The 17195-nt window shown below is 41.3% G+C and overlaps 1 protein-coding gene across 1 annotated transcript in view; it reads left to right on the forward strand.

The window, feature by feature from the left end:
* The first annotated feature begins 355 nt into the window (after positions 1 to 355).
* HIVEP1 (HIVEP zinc finger 1) overlaps positions 356 to 17195 on the forward strand; it is a 146581-nt gene continuing 129741 nt past the window's right edge. Inside the window, exons 1-2 of the mRNA XM_063097892.1 lie at positions 356 to 432; positions 4024 to 4166. Of these exons, the coding sequence (XP_062953962.1) occupies positions 4127 to 4166 (40 nt within the window). The 5' untranslated portion in view covers positions 356 to 432; positions 4024 to 4126. The remainder of the gene's footprint in view (positions 433 to 4023; positions 4167 to 17195) is intronic.

The following is a 17195-nucleotide window of genomic DNA, read 5'->3' on the forward strand; positions in this document are numbered from 1 at the left end:
CCACCACCCTCCGAGTCCCTGCGGCGACCCGGCGGGGCGGAGCGGCGGGTGGTAGGGGCGGGCGTGCTCCAGGGCCCGCCCCGCCGGGGAGAACCGGGGCACCCGCTCCTCGCCAGCGCGGGGCCGGGACAACCAGCCCTCCCCTGCCCCAGGGCAGAGCTGGTGGACCCGCCCGCCCAGCTGGACCCTGGCGCCCGGGTGTCCCCCGCCCCTCCCCCAGCAAGCCCCCGCCGGGGGACGCCCCCTCCCCCGCCCTCCTGCAGGTCGCAGCCCGCGGCCTCCCCGCCTCCCGCCCCCGGGGATCCCCTGCCGCCCCGCCCACCCGCGGGAAAGCCTCCGACCTTCGCCCTCCTTCCCCCGCGCCGCCGGGCCCGCGCTCCTCCCGCCGTCCCCAAAGACGCTAAACGTGCCCTACTCTGACCCCGGGGAGAGGTAAAGCCCGCGCCCGCCCTCCCCGCCCCGGGCCTCGGGGTCCGCCCGCTCGCCCGCCTTCCTCACCGCGGTGCGCGCCCCCAGCCCCCCCGGACGCCCCCTCCCCGGCGGCTATCATGCCGCGGCCCCGGGCGCCGGCGAGCGCCGCCGCGTCCCCCGCCCGGCGCCTGCATCCCCCGCCCGCGCGCCCCGCGCTCCCCCCCGCCCCCCGGCCCGCTCCCCTGTTTAATATTTCAGCGCTGGGTGGTGTGAGCGCCAGTCGCCGGCCTTTAGTGTGGCTGCTGCTGGGGCGGCGGCGGCGGGGAGGGGACGGAGCCGGGGACTGGGCGAGCAGCCGCCGCAGAAGGAGGTTATGTTTGTGTTTGGGGTTGTCAAGTGAGGCAGGGATCCCAGGCGCCGCCGCCGCCGCGCGGGGGTCGTGGAGATTCCGAGCTGCGGCCCCGCCGCCATCAGCAGCGCAGCTCCAGGGCCGGCTGCAGCGGCAGCGGCTCCGCCGGGCGTCCTGGCAGCAGGTTGGGCGCGGGTTCCGCGGCGGGGGGCGCTGCAGCTGGGGAGGGCGGCGGAGCTGGGGGGGGGTGGCGGGCAGGACCACATCCTCCTCGGTGGGCGGGCGGGGGGCGTGCGGGCTCGCGTGTGTGTGTGTGTGCTTGTGTGTGCAACCGCCGACCTTGCAGAGGGGATGGCTGCGTGCGGGAGACACTTGCCACTTCTGGGCGCCGTCGCCGCGCGCGAGCGGCCGGAGCTGCGGTCCTGCGAGCCGAGCAGGTACGGAGGGACCCAGCCTCTCCTGCCGCCTTCCAGCCGCAGACGCAATTTGCAAGAAGGTGGGGGGTGAGGGAGACCAGGCCTCGGCTTCCCAACCTCCCAGCTTTGTGGCTTTCTTTCCCTTTCGTTCTTTGCTCGAAGTGCCTGTTTACTCCAGGCCACCTGGGTAGTTTCTTTCCGGGTTGGGAGTGTGCGCCTGCTGCAGTTGGGAAGGGGCTGCGCTGGGGGCGCGGGTTGCCTCAGGCTCGCCTGGGGTCGGGCTCGGGAAGGAGTTGCTGGCTGCAGAGGGGAGGGGGCGGCGGCGGAGCTGGCGGCGAGGAGGAGTCTCAGGGCTGCCGCGCTCGCCTCATCTCATCCTCCTCCTCCTGCTCGCCTCATCCACTCCAGGCTCCTTCTTGAGCTGGCACTTCCATTCCCCCTCCTCCTGGCATGCGAAGCGCTTTGTTCAGTGCAGCGTTGCAGAGGGGTTTTCCCAGGCTCCGCCCTCCACATTCATTCATGCTTTTTCTTCTCGCAACTGTCTTTACGCTTTTTGATCCTGTCATGTTTTTGCTCCATGTAGTGTTTATTTTTTTTCCCGTAAAGGAACTATTTATCACTCGTCCTAGTCGCCACAATGCTGCTGTCTTTGAAAATACCCACTTCCTCCCACAAGGATTTAAACATGGGGTGGACAGCTAGGGACAGTGGGTAGGCAGTCAACGGGTAGCAAGAAACCTTTACAGATTGGGAATTTTCATATTTTACATTTATGCTCCGGATCGTGTGGGATCACATGATTGGGGTACAATTGGAGTTCACGCTTTAAAAACTTCCAAGTATTGTGACCATTTGAAAGCTTGAAGTTTAATAAAGAACATAGTTAAGCATTCATACAATGTATTTGGTTTTACTGTCTCTAAATTCTCTGTTGAATCAGAATCTTCTTGAATTGGATAGTGGATGTTTCTTTAGTGCAGGGAGTTGAGGAACCATATTTTTTATTGATCATTTAGCATGGTGCTAGATGAAATACACAGTATTGGGTGTATTTCATGGTGCTAGATGAAATACACAGTATTACCATCATATTCCTTATTCTTACCCATGAATTAAAAAAATTGCAAGTATTTTTGTGCTGTGCTGACATATAGGCATATTAGGGATAAAATACTGAAGTTAATTGTAGCCTTTGTTTTTTTTTATTTGTTACAGTGAAACCATAAATTTCTAAAACCTTATACTATGGTATTAGACACATTCTTTTTCATATAGGCTTTCTTAAGGAGAATGAATATTTCAGCATTTTTGTGTGACAGGCAAAGCATTTATATTGTTTAGTTTAGTCCTTAAAACAACCTTATGAGGTGGATGATATTTTCTGGTTTTATGGTTGGGAAATCTGATCTCCAGAGAGGTTAAGTAACTTGAACAAGGCCACACAGTAAGGGGTAAAGCCAGGCTTTGAACCTAGTCTGGTTTGATGCCAAAATATGTAGTCATCACTTGCTATGAATATAGCCTCTTGAAAAAAGAAATCCTGAGAGTAGGTATAATCTCCACTGAGAAAATAAGCACTGGAAATAACTGAGTCATGTGGTACCACATTCCTTAGTTGCTGATCTTGGTCAAGTTACTTAACCTCTCTCCCTAAGATAAGTTTTCTTATGTACAAAATGGGTAAAGTATAGCTACCTTCTCAGTTATTGTTAGGATTAAATTGGGGAATGTGTAGAAAATACTTGGGCACACTGTAGTTGCTCTCAGTATTTTCTTGTTTCTTCTGCAATACCAGATATAACAAGTTTTAAACAAAGCACTCCTATTCCATTCTTGTGTCTTTGCTTAGTGATTAAATGCAGTATCATGGTTAAAATCAACATAATAGGCTTTGCTTATCAGCTTTATTGCAGGAAGTTTAAGCTAAAATTTTAGCTCTAGAATCCTTGAGAATATATGGAAGAGGAGACTTAAATTGGCTGATGTGGGGAGATAGGTGATTAGGTTTCGTATTATATTTCAGATCAATGTTGTAGTGTATTTCAGATCATTGTTTTTTAAAATGTATATGTCAGGAGAGACTAGATTATACTGTAGTAACAAGTAACTCCCAAACCTCAGTGACTTAAAACAGCAAAGGTCTATTTCTTGTTTATGTTGCAGGATCACGTTGGGTTTAGTAGGCGCTCAGCTCTGTGTTTTTCTATGATTCGCTGTCTAGAACAGTGCTGGTCCCATGGCAGAGGGAAAAGAGAGCTCTGGCGGATCTTGCTTTGAAAACTAAATGCTCCAGCCTGGAAGCAATGTGTGTCTCTTCCATCTACAGGTCATTAGGTGGAACTGATCACATGCTCCAACTAAACACAGGGAGGCAGAAAGTATAATCCTACCATGAGACTAGCAGGGAAGACTGGAATAATTGGGGAGCAGCCATAATACCAACTATGTGTATTAACTAAATTAACTCCAAAACAAGATGAACAAGACATGGTTCTTGCCCTTATGAATGGACGGATGTACAATATACAGCATAACCCTAGTATAAGCCTGGTGCTATACTTTAATTGTACTTGGTAAGTTATTTTTAAACACAAAGTCAGTTTTCTCCCTCTTGTCTAATAAAGGTACAGTGAATTTTTTTTCCCGTTTTCTTAACGAGAAGGCCCAGACAGTGGCAAAATGGCCTGTCCTATGTTTAATTAAAAGTTAGTGTGTAATCTTTTGCAGTGCTTCCCAGCTTGGTTAGCTTTTCTTGAGTCTTAGTACTGTGCTAAGCCATAACTTTTAAAGTATCTTTCTCCTTTGAAGAGTATAAAATGTGCTTCTTTTTTTTTTTTTTTTTCCCAGCACATGGATTAATTGATGCACATTGAGTTTATGGAGCTACCTTTTTGTGACCTGCTCTTCCTACAGTTTCTAAGAAGAAAAAGGAGCTCCTGAGTCAAAGAAGATGCCTCGAACTAAACAGATTCATCCCAGAAATCTAAGAGGTAAGGCTCTGAATTAAGTAGAAATAAGACTTGCAATAAATCTTTTAGTAAGTTATCTCTGGTGATAGGAATGGCGGCTTGATGGAGATTGAGCCTGCTCCGTGGCGAGCTCTGTTTCTCTTGTTCATTTCCACTTGCCCAACACAGTTTCTGTCTCTCAGGAGATACTTAATAAATATCTGTTGAATGAATATATTGAATTTGATAAAAGTACAGTGCCTTCCCACTCATTAGGTGTGGATATTAAAGACTGAGGTTTGCTATCTCTTAACAGGAACTACATTTAGATCAAGGAATCTGAAATAAATGGTTGAATATTCTTTGCCAGTTGGATCACCATGAATTTTATTTTTATTTTTTCACTCCCCCATACTGCTGAGATTTATTTCTCTGCTGTATTTACATGATAAGAAGTGAAGACAGTTGAAGACGCATTCACTCAGACCATTATTTTCAGAACTGGAAGGCAAAATGACTTATTTTCCACAGGGAAGCAGTGGGTCAAAATAATACACATTTCATACAGACACTGAAAAATGAGGGTTTTTCCCCTTAAGCATGAGCAGACATTTTAATATTAGAAAAGTAAGTTTATTCTAGCTTATTGTTTTAGAAAATTTGTTATTCTAATGTGTTTTATCAACTGGGAATAGCAATTATCTTTTATATTCAACTTTAGTAGTTAAGAATGTAAAAGTGTTAAGCAAAGAACTGTTAAAGCAAGTAATTGCAAACTGAGTAGTTCATGAAATTTTTACCATTACAGAAAAAGAAATTCTCAAGCACATGCAAGGTAAGAAATGACTTAAAAATCAAATAGATTAATTGAAAATGTTCCTTGGTGGGATAAATTTGGCTAGTCACCATAAGGTGATATTTGAAAATATCAATTTTGATCAGATTAGTGGCTGCTTGAATCTGGAAATAGGGCTTGTTTCCTGCCTTAAAAAGTACTAGAACTTTTTGTCAGCATAGGTGGATGCCTCGGCCCAAGTTCAAATTGATGATAATAGTGCCAGTGTTTAATGAGGTGGGGATTTAGATGGAGAACATTAAGTGTAGTGTGTTGAAGTCTGATTTTTCAGAGTCATATAGAAAATGTTGAAAACAACGTGTATTTGCCTGTCTCCCTCACTTAGAATCTAAACTCCCTAAGGTAGGAACTTTCTCTCATTTTCTATTGAAGGCAAGGCTTTCCCACCCAAGGGTGCCTGCCAGCTCAGAGGTGGGCATTGGGAGCCCTGGGCCCTGCATTTGCAATTAATCTATCCAGAGAGGGTGCCCTGTTTCAATTTTTACACAGGCAGCATGTAGACTTGGCAACTGCCCTACCCCAGCACAGCTCCTGGCAGCTGTTGGAGCCCAGGTATTTGTTGAAGTAGTGAATACATGATTGATCTGAAAGTATTATCCACTAGGTCTGAAATATTAAACATTTTCGTATTTAAAATACATATTGTATAATATTCTAGATAAAATGACTATCCTGAGAAATGCACATTTTCAGACCATAGAACTCTTTTCCTTTCTGTATCAAGTAAATGTTCAGCTTAGCAGACACTTTGTATTAGTCCTTTTTGTGCTGCTATAACAGAAATACCTGAAACTGGGTAATTTATAAAGAACAGAGGTTTATTTGGCTCACAGTTCTGGAATAGCTACATTTGGTGCTGGCCTCAGGCTGCTTCTGCTCATGGCAGAAAGAGTCATGAAAGAGTCAGGCAGCTGGCGGTGGCAGGGACAAGCAGATCATGTGGTGAGAGGAAGCAAGAGAGAGAGGGGAGGTGCCAGGGTCTTTTAAACAACCAGCTCTCACGGGAACTAATAGAACGAGATCTCACTCAAGCCCCCTGCCCCCAGGGAGAACATTAATCCATTCATGAGGGATCCACCCCCATGACTCAAACAGCTCCCAGCACTGCCACACTGGGGATCAGATTTCCACATGAGTTTTGGTGGGGACAGCACATCCAAACTCTATCACAGTTGAATGCCTTTTTGGGCCACTGTTCTAGGTGGTGGGGATAAAATGATAGTAAAACACGGTCCCTGAGAGGAGTGTGGAGTTGAAGAGGGAGACAAGTAAACATATCACTGTGTTACTGCAGTGAGAAAAGATCAGAGGTGTGGAGATTCCACAGGAGTAGGGATCATGTGTTGTTACTACAAGGGGCAGTTTGGTGAGGGGCAAGGTGCTTGTTTAGGGAAGGAAAGATAACACCTGAACTGGGTTTTTAATGCTGGGAAATTATCCAAGAAGCCAAAAAGACAGGGTGAGTGCATTTCATCCTGGGGCAGGAGCTTGTGAAGTAGCTTAAGAAACCAAGGTCCTCTAAGTTCTTCTCCATTACTAGGGCATAATAAGTTCCCTCAGGGGTCCGGGAGGGAGGAGAGAGGGAGGCAGAGAGGCAGAAGATTGAAGTGGGAGAATTAGGAGGAATCAGATCATGAAGGTTCATCAAATTTGAGTCTACATTTAGTATGTAGAGTTAAATGTTTTCATAGGAAACTTGCTGCTTTTCTGAAATTATGATATTTTTAGAGTTTTCAAAGGGAACTTGAAATAAGTTGGGTTGTGGCCCATTGTCGAGAATCTTGAAAGTTGCTTGACTAAGGTAGTTATGGACTCTCAGCCCCTAAAGAAAAAATGGAAGTAGATTAGTGCAAGACAGCATACTAAAGCTATGTCAGCAAGACCAGCAGACTCCTGAGGCGCAGGGGAGGAGGGGCTTCTGGTGCGAGGACTTCATGGAAGAGATGGGTTCTGAGCCACTGTAGCTCACTCCGCAGTAATGAATGAGAGTGAAGCTTCCATTTCCAGCTGGGAAAAGCTGTATAAGGAAAGGCACAACAGAGAAAGTGCTAAAATTTCTGCTTACCTTCTAAAAATGTGTATGAGGACTCCATCCCTGGGAAGAGTTTGAGGGTTAGTAAGTAGGTAAACGGTAGTTACTGAGAGCGTATCTTCTGTATCTCACTGTGACCATCTGGATTATCATGTTTGTTTTGCTTGACCTGTAACTGCCTTGGCTTATGGAAGACATCTCTAATACAGTCAGATGTGAAGTGGGGAGAGAGGACATTGGAAAACCAGGAAAGGAGTCACAGCCCTGCTTGCTCACTGTGCCTCTGCTGTCAGCCTAGTGGTTTCACAAAAGCTGTTGCCCCTTTTTTGGCTTCCTCGAAATATAGTCAGTTAAGTATTTATCTTATGCTTGCAAACTAAGTCAATATTATAAGATTTATACCTTTAAAACTCAAGTTATATGTTTATTATGCTTTTATGGCAGTTACTTCTAAAAATATAATCGTTTTTTGACTTATTTGGTTCTTCCACTGGGGTAAGTATATCCCTATGGATGTGCAAAGCCACAGGATAACCTACCTTTCTGAAATGTGGATTTTACTTGGAGAAAAATGCCTATACACATGTGTTTGTGTGTATGCATTAACATGTATTAAAGTATTAGACAAGTTTAAACAAGTACTATACTGGGATCTCTCATAGAAGACTATACAGAATGTGCATGGATTTTAAAGTTAGGTATGCTCAGACTGTCCATACTTCTCTGCTCTTAGAGGTTCTGTAGTAGAAAAGTGTGAGAAGAGTTGATATGTCAAGGGCCGGAAAATTGTTTGGGGCATAAATGAGGCAGAGGTAGACCCGATAGGTGACCTGTATCCTTTGTAGGACTGGGGTTCTGTTGAATTCAGTCTCTTCACCCTCACCTGTATAACTTAGATGGAACCTTTGTCTTTGGTGCCGTTTGCCATTTGCATGTGCAGGTGGGTAGGATTTTAACACTGACCTATCCTTTGTGAGGTTGAGGAATTTTGGAAGAGCAGGAGAGGAGCACTTAGTGTTCAGAAGAATGGTTTAGTGTGTTGTCCTAGGTTCCCTGGAGAAGGGTGTCCAGACCACGGTGTGCCAAACTCCAAGGTGTGGTCTGGGTGAATTGACAGCAGGACAGCACCATCTTCCCAGCAGTCATTCCTTACTCATGGCTCCTCTGGGGAGGGGTCATCTCCACCGCCTTCCAGGGTCTTGGACTCGTGGGTGACGTAGAATGGAGGTACTGGTGACTTGCCTGTTAGACCTGTTAAGATAAAGAATTGTTTTTGTGCTGTGCCCATCATCACTGAATGTGTTTCAAGATTTTGGGAACAAAGAAAACAGGTGTTACATATCTTAGTTATATTTGGGCCTAGGGTTTCAAAGCCTTGTCTACTTTAAGATTGGAAGTCAGTGTGGAAAATACTAAGTATTAACCTTTTGCAGAACATATTTTCAGAATTTGGTTAGCTGTTTTTCATTTTTATTGGTTGAGTGCATTTGGCTGTGAACACACTGCAAAAAATAAGAACTTTTTTTCCCCCTTCTCAGAGCCAACTTTATTATAATGTGAGAGGTAGCTCTTAGAAGGGCTCAGATCATGGCCACAGTCAACACATGGAGTCTGTGGATACCCCTCTTGCCTTACAAGATGAGGCCCAGTGTCCCAAGTGAACAGGGAGACTCCACAGTTCAGCCTCCTTGTTCTCTGTAGCTGATGAACAGTCATTGCCATCTCAGGAGCTCAGCATGCAAACCCAGCGTTTCTGTGCTCGGCCTTCTTTTTGGATGGCATCTCTCTGCCCTTCCAGTTCCCACTCTTTTTTCTTACTCTTTGTGGGAAATGTTTCTCCCAAAGAAGATTTCACCTCTTTGAGTTTTTTTCTCTTTCCTCTTATCTTCTCCCCTTTCTAAAATACCCCCTCCCTTCATATACATACACTGGGTTTCCATTGCGTGTGCCCACACATGCCTTATGATATTGTATCATAATTATTATTCTACAGATCTCTCATCTTAGCTGGCTTGTAAATATGTCAGAAGAGACTATTTTGGTTATCTGCGCTCAACAAGAGAATATTTGGATGTGTTAGCTTTTTGGCAAACTAGAGGTTTAAAGTGATTTGTACTCATGAAATTTGTTTATGTTTTGAAACTTGAGTAGGAAGTGCTTCTTTGGATATGTGGTAGCCTATGATTAAGAAACCTGTGATAATATAAAATTTTAATTGCCCGAACAGATAAACCAAGTGGTCATTACTAACTTTTGTTTTATATGAGGTTTCACCATAGGATTCCTAGAGCTTATCCCTTTGGTACATTTACTTAGTATAAAGGTACAGAGTTTGGCCTCATGCTGTCACTGACTAGCTGTGTGATTGTGGGCAAGTTGTGAGTGTTGGTTTCCTCGTCTATAACGTGGAGATAATGTGTGAAGGTTAGATGATATGGCACATGTAAGTATTTACCACAATGCCTGATGTGGAGTAAACAATCCAGACAGCTATTACTTTCTTAAAAAAAACTAGTTTCTGCCAAACTCTTGGGTTGCGTATGCTTCATAAACAGAGGAAACAGAGGGACACCTACATAAAACTTTAATCTCATTTTATGCTGCATAAAGGACACTGCATCTGTGCTCAGTGTTGATTACTGACACATCCCGTTCTCATCCTGACTACTCATAGGTTGTGATCTGGAAGAGAGAAGCCAGTGCAGAAAATAATTTGGGAAGGAAAACTTACCCAACGCGCTGCCCCCTCAGTGTTTCCACTTATCCTCTTTCAAAGTTTGCCTCATTTTTTGACAGTGTTAAATGAGGTTTAACAGAATATTTGTGTCTTCATCTGGTTCTCAGGAAACTGATTGCGAGGTCTTCTATTTCATTATATTGAAATAAAATATGTTGACATCACAGATCGTGTGGGATTAAAGTGACAACCTCCGTTTTGATTCTGAGATGGGTGCCATCTCTGTGTCCCCTGCTCTGTTTCTTTGTGAGACGAGAAAACCAACTGGGTTTTCAGGATCAATTCCATTAAGGTGAATGTTTTTATTTGCTACCAATGTGTGGGCCTACTCCAGTGATTGTTGTATAAAATCATCTACCGTGAGTAAAGTCTTATGTTTACTTGTTATGTAGGAATGATCTTGAGGTTATAATTAGAACAGTTTTAATTTTAATGGTTTTCAGATGGAATTCCAGCTGTTTGTGCATTGCTTTTCACATTTGGATGTTAGGTCAGCAGTTCCACGTTGACAGCCTTTTGATTTGACAAGTCAGAAATCTTGCAGGGAAGAACAACCCCTGGCTTATTTAAAGAATAAAAAAAGAAAAAAGAAAATTCTGTATATAACTGTAGCTAGAGAGAAAACAAATAATAATTTTGAAAATAATTTTTGCTGATACAGGTGAAAAAGCCATTGAAGTTATTAATAGCCATCTTGTGAATAGCTGACATTATTTAGTTTGACTAGGATAAAAATATGAGAATAGATTTAATACGGCAAGCTTCTCATTTTTTTTCTTTGGCAGATAATTATTTTTCAGCTCATGTTGAGAAGTTATTTGATGCTTTTTGAATGCTTATTAACATTAGACAATTTTTTTTGTATTATTACAAATACAAAATGTAATAATATGATTAACCAGAGTAATGATTTTATTTTAGAACATCTTTGCACAAAATATGTTCCAATGAGGTATAATTTTATCTTACCATAGAATAGAAAAATACATAATGTGCATAAAATCCCCTGTCACATACAAAAAATTTTTAAGCTCCACATTTAGAGTGCAGTAATTTGAACAAATCTGGGCTAAAGTTGGTTCTTGTGTTATGTGGAAAAATATTTTATGAATTAAGTGCTTTTTTTTTTTCATTCACATATCTCTTTTAAAACATTTTAGCAGTACTCTTCTGTTTATGAGTAATGTGCCGGTTACAAATAATATACTAAGGTGTTCTTGTAAAGAAAATGCTTGTTAGCCAGTGTTCAGTATAGCACAAAACCTTTTAACCAAATAGGGTTCTTTCTTATCAATGCTTAAGTTATTCTTTCAGAAAGAAGGTCTTTTTGACCATTAGGCTTTAGGCTTATATTTGGTACAGGATTGCATTAATTTTGATTTTTTTTTTTTTAACAACATTAAAATGGAAAGTTTTCAGAAGGCGCTTAGAAATTTTCTGTGATGAATTTACTTGTAGAGAATATTCTAAGGCTGTTCTGCTGTGCAAAAGTATTCAAAAAATACAAAGTGATCACAAAACAGTTGGCTATTATGTAATTCACTAGAATAGCAGGCCCTAAGCATGAAATGGAACCGTGGTAGCCTAAGAGTTATACCTACCTAGCAGATACAAAGCTTAATTTTTATAGTACTTGGGTGATTATGTGCACAGTATATCTATGTGCCTATATGATTAGAGCATGAGTTTAACCAAACTTATTGTTTTGTATTTTGTAGCATGCTTATATGTGCTTATCTTCCAACTCGTATAGTTTTCCAGGTGAAGGAAAAGATAAGGTCTTCATATAACTTTAATAGTTAAAGTATCCAAATAGAAATAGGTTAAAGACTCAATTGGGGCAGTGTTTGATAGCAAAAAGAAATGACAAAGATATTTTATTTTGATAGTAAAATTAAATGAAAAAGAAGAATGAACTGAGCTGACACACAGGCATTTGGAAGGTGGTGAAGGGATGCCGGGGGCACACCATGCTGCTGTCCCTGTGTTCCTGTGTTACTACCCCTCCAGAACAATTACACAAGTTTACAGCGGGGGCTGGGGGGTGGGAAGGGAAGACATGGACCTCAGAGGTTCAGCCTCCTTATATTACAGATGAGAGATAAAGGTGGCCAGAGAAATTTAAGTGAATCGACTTTGAGCAGCTTATTTTATCTTGTTTGAGATGATATTTGTGAAGTATTCTTCAGAATTTTTAAAAAACCATATTGCTTCTCATAGTTATGGTCTGTTGTGGGCTGGAGGCAAGAGAGAGGCTGTTTTGTATAGTTTTTGTAATGATAAAATGAGCAAACCTTCCCACAGGCCTGTGTGCTGGGCTCTATTTAAAGTGCCTTTTACATTTTGCTCATTTCATCCCTACAACCACGTGGAATAAGTACTTTATCCCCATTGTATAGATGTGGGAGTGAGGCACAGAGAGTTTGCTGCCTGCCCAGAGTCGCACGGCTGGGAGTGTCCAGCGCCTTTGCTCCTAGCATCATCCTTACACTTGCTTATGTTGGCAGTGGAAAGCTCTTTCCTGATTAGGAAGAGTTTGGAAATGCTCTCCAATCCAGTTACAAGATAAAGCTTGTTAAGCTTAACGCATAGAGCTGAGGGTACTCAGGAGGTCAGAATTTGAAGGATTTTTTTTTTCCCTCTAAGTCTTTAATTGTTGAAAATCCATTTCCGAGTGGTATATGTATACACGTTACTCCAAGTTGAATTTGCTATCACAGTCAACGAAGGGAATTTCAAAGCTCTTCAAGAGTGAAAGAATAGCCTAAGAGTTTCATCAAAGATGTTAGCTTCCATGGTTTGCTTAGTTATATATAGTTGCAAGTAGAGATGTCTGACTTAATACGGAGAATGGCAGTATAAGTGTGAGCCTCACCATAACCGTTCAAATTTTGGACAAAGGCTTAGAAAATATTTCTGGGGAAACTACTATGAAAATATTAAAATTTTAAGCAAAATATAGAAGACAGTATTCTGCAAATTTTCCTCGTGTGGTAGGTACATTAGAATATAGAAAAAGTGTACTATTTTAGATGTAAGTGGACTCTTCTACATGGCAGATGTAGATAAAGGGCAAATGAAAAACTGCTTTTAAAGGATCAGAGCTAGGAGATTTTATTAGTCTTCCATTTTAATTCAAGGAATACTGAAAATGCTAGTAGATTATGCCTAGAAATAAACCTTGTATCTGCCCTCTTACAGTTTTTAACATGTCTCCAAACACAGAAAAAAGAGGGATGTAAAGGAACAAATATAATTTCAGATTAATATGGTACATGTAGATGTAGTATGTTATTCTCAAAGAGAAAATGGTAGAAAAAGTAAACTAAGTGGGATAAAGCAACCAGGAAATACTTGGAGGAGTCAACCTTTTTCTCTGCGAAAACCTGAATGACGAGTTCTGAGTTGGGTTTTTAACAAAAGGAAGGATAGATTGGCAGGGAAAATAATGTTTTTTGAGACTTTGGCAGGAGAAAGAATGGGGAAAAAACGTACAGAAATCATTGTTGGTCCGGTTTGCTTGGTTAGAGTGGATTTCACAATGAATTTGAAATTTTAAGGGACAAAAGAGGGAAGGAAACTTCTTATATTTGATGTGTATAGTTTTTGTTTATGGTAATTAAAAAATTATCAAGTGAAGTACTTTTGTACTGCCTGGTAGGTTATAAGTATTAAAGGAAGATATATCAGAGGCTAGGCACTATCTTATAATACTTTAAAATTAAAAAAAAATTTAAAAAACCCTCCACCTAGGGTCAATATGATTAGTCGATGTCCAGGACAGAGGATGGCAGGTTGAAAGAATGAAAGTATAAAGCAGTCTTTTTTTTCTATTTCAGAAAATCATAATGCATATGAATAAACCAGCAAAAAAGTAATGTGCGACCCTGAACAAGTAACTTTAATTTAGTTTTTTCATTGAGAAGAAGTCATGGGAGTGGGCATAGCTTCGGGGGGGCAGTGATGGTGATCTGTAATTTAGTTTTTAGTTCTAAATGGCTGTTCTTCTAGGGCAGAGGTCAGCAAACTACAGTCACTGTCCAAATCCAATCCTCCACTTGTTTTTGTAAATAAAGTTTTATTGAACATAGCCATGCCCATTCATTTGCATACTGTCAATGGCTGCTTTCCTTCAGCAGCTGCAGAGTTGAGTTGTTGCTTATGGCTCACAAAGCCTAAAGTATTTACCGTTTAACTCTTAACAGAAAAAATTTGCTGACCCCTGTTTAGGAAATAGGGGAAAATTGACTTATTCTTTTATAAACAAACACCTTTATGTTTGGGAATAAATAAGGATGCCCCATCTTTCTGTAGAGGGCTCGCATAGGAATGAATTATAGGGGAACCTAGAGCCACCGCGTTAGTGTATGAGGGTCTGCTGCCTGCCGAGCATGATGAAGGAATTCACAATTGTTTGGAAAGAAGTCCCTTTACTTGTGGTTCTAAAGTGAAGGGAGTACTTAGAAGTTGCGTTGGTCTTGCCAGACAATTTCAGTAGTTCTTGATTTTCTCATGCCAAGATCGCGGGTCTCTGCTCAAAATGTCCAGGTTGTTAGGGAGCCGTCTGTTCTATCAGGTAGAGTACCCTCCTTTCTCTAATTGTGTTGTCTCCGTTAGTCACCTCTATATTTAACTCAGAAAAATATCAAAAGCAACCCATTTCTAATGCTGTTCCCCAAACATCTTGTGAAGGATTGTTCTTCAGCAGAGTAGAGCTGCCTTCTGAAAAATGAACCCCAAGAGGATGTTTTTCCACTTGTGAGTAGAGTACCAGGGCTTGAGAAGGGGAGCAAGTCGCCTGAGTGACAATTGCTGTTAATATATTAAGTGTTGTAATTTGTACTTAGGTTTTTGGGGACATGATTGAACTTCTGGTATGTGTGAACTCTAAGCATTCCCTACAACACTTTCTGTAATATTCTAGCAATTCTTTATTTCTGGTGATAGTGGGATGAGAGTAGATAGAGAAAATGATTTTTTTGTGCACTGGTTTTGTTTTACTTTATTTTGCTTCACCTTAAATACCTTATGTTTAAGGAGGCTCAGTTGCGTTGATAACAACTATTTGAGTAGTTTGAGAAATACTTTTGAAAGCAGTGTTAATTCTCTAAAGACAGATTGGACCACTAGCCTCTTTATTTTGGTACATGCCAATGTTAGATTAGCATGTGCCTGAAAAATAGTATGAGAATCAGGAACTGTTAATGTTTCCTTTCTCAGTGACAGGAAGAGCCTATAGTGGTCAGGAAATAAGATGGAAACAAAGGGCTACTTTGCTGTCATCACTCATAAGCCTCTGTCTGGACTTCTGTGGCCTTGCTGTGATGTGTCGGACGTATTGTGGAGTTCAACAGCTCTGCCCCTGTCTTCTCTGAAATTTATAGTTGAAGACATAAAGACGATAATGGCTTATGCATCAAAGTCCAGACAGCTGTGCAAATATTTGAAGAGTGAACATATAAGTAAATATTCAATTAACTTGTATAAGGAGATGTATGACTGCATAGCCAGAGGGTTAAATGCATTATTTGGCCTTCTGTACCTTGATGGTTCAAGTTGATCTGCTATGTTTTGAAGGAGGTAGTGTCATATACATGATGAGTTACATGTTTAGCATTCACATTAACATCTTGAGAAAGCTAGAGTTTGCTGTAGGTTTGTATTTGATGATATGCTCTTCCGTGGAAAGATTACCTTTTTCAGTCTCCAGATAGTAGTTTACTGCCTCAGTTATACTACTGTATAATGTATTTTTTTTTTTTACAGCTTTTAAAAGATATAATTTACATGCAGTGAAATTTACTCATTGTAAGTACAATTTAGTGATGTTTAGAAAATTTATAAAATTGGGCAGCCTTTACCACCATCCAGCTTTAGAACATGCCCATCGTCCCCCAAGTTTTCTTGAGCCCGTTTGCAGTCGATCCTCACACTCCCCCCTCCCGCCCCTGCCACCAGCAACTGCTGGTCTGTTTTTTGCTTTTTCTTGATGTTTGATAAGTAGTCATACAATGTATAGTTTTTGCACTTAGCTTCTTCTTTCATTTCGCATAATGTGCTTACTGTTTATCGATGTTGTAGCATGTGTCAGCATCTTTATTACCTTTTATTGCTAAGTAATATTCTCTTATGTGAATATACCACATTTTATTTATCCATTCACTATTTGATGGACATTTGGATTGTTTTCAGTGTTTGGCTGCTATGAATAATGTTGCCATAAGCAATCCTGTATGAGTCTGCAGTTAGGTGGAGTGTTCTGTAAATCTCAAGTTAGGTCAAGTTGGTTGTTAGCATCTGTGTCACCTGATGTTACTCTGAAGACCATGGCTGTCTTAGGGTTATTGGTTGCATGACATCTGTCCTCCTGTCCTTTTACTTTGAACCTAAGGTATGTCTCTGGTGGAGAGCACATTGTTGCAGTTGCTTTTTCATCGTCTGGTGATGTGCCTTTTGGGTGGTGTTTATTCCATCACACTGATCTAATTATTGTTATTGTTGGATTTATGTCTGCCATTTTCGCATTCTTTTGTTTTTGCTTCATACTTTTGTTCCTCTGTACCTCCTTTGTTGCCTTCTTTAGTGTTAAATGTATTTTTTTTAGTATTTCATATGATTTTGATCTCTTTTTTAACTATACTTTTGAGTGATTTTTCCTAGTGGTTGCTCTGCATGTTATAATATGCATCTTAATGTATTACTATCTATTTGAGAGTAATATTAACTGAACTCTGGTAAAATATAGACACTTTGCTCCAGTATCTCCTTTTCTTTCCCCCTTTTTATGCTGTTTTTGTCATATATGTTTGATACCTATGTGTTATAAAGCCAGCTGTATACAGTGTTAAATTTCTATTTTATACAATCTTATATTTTTAAAAGAATTTAAGAGAAGCAAGAGAAACTATTAATAGAGTCTTATATCTAACTACATATTTACCATTTGCAGCACTCTCCACTTCTTCCTGTGGATTCGAGTTACCTGTGTCACTTTTGTTCAACTGAAGGATTTCAGACAGCATTTCTTGTGAGGCAGGTCTTCTAGCAACAGAGTCTCCTTTTAAAAATCCATATAATGTCTTTATTTCTCCTTCAGTTTTGAAGAATAGTTTTCTAGGTATAGAATTCTTGGTTGATAGGTTTTTTGCTTTTTTTTCTGTCCGCACTCTGCACATGCCACCACCCTCTGGCCTCTGTTGTTTCCGATGATAAGTTGGCTGTTTTATCTTTTTTTTTTTTTAACCCCTCTCTCTGTGTTATATGAATTGTTTTTTGCATGGTGCTTTCAAATTTTTTCTCTTTGTCTTTGAACCATATGATGTTTTTAGGTGTGGATCTCCTTGTGTTTAACCTGGTTAGAGTTTTTTTGAACTTGTCAGTTACATAGATTAGTGTTTTTGTCTTTATCAAATTTGGGAAGTTTTGGCCTGTTATTTCTTCCAATAT

Source organism: Cynocephalus volans, chromosome 5, assembly GCF_027409185.1.
Source record: "Cynocephalus volans isolate mCynVol1 chromosome 5, mCynVol1.pri, whole genome shotgun sequence".
In the NCBI taxonomy this organism is placed as follows: domain Eukaryota; kingdom Metazoa; phylum Chordata; class Mammalia; order Dermoptera; family Cynocephalidae; genus Cynocephalus; species Cynocephalus volans.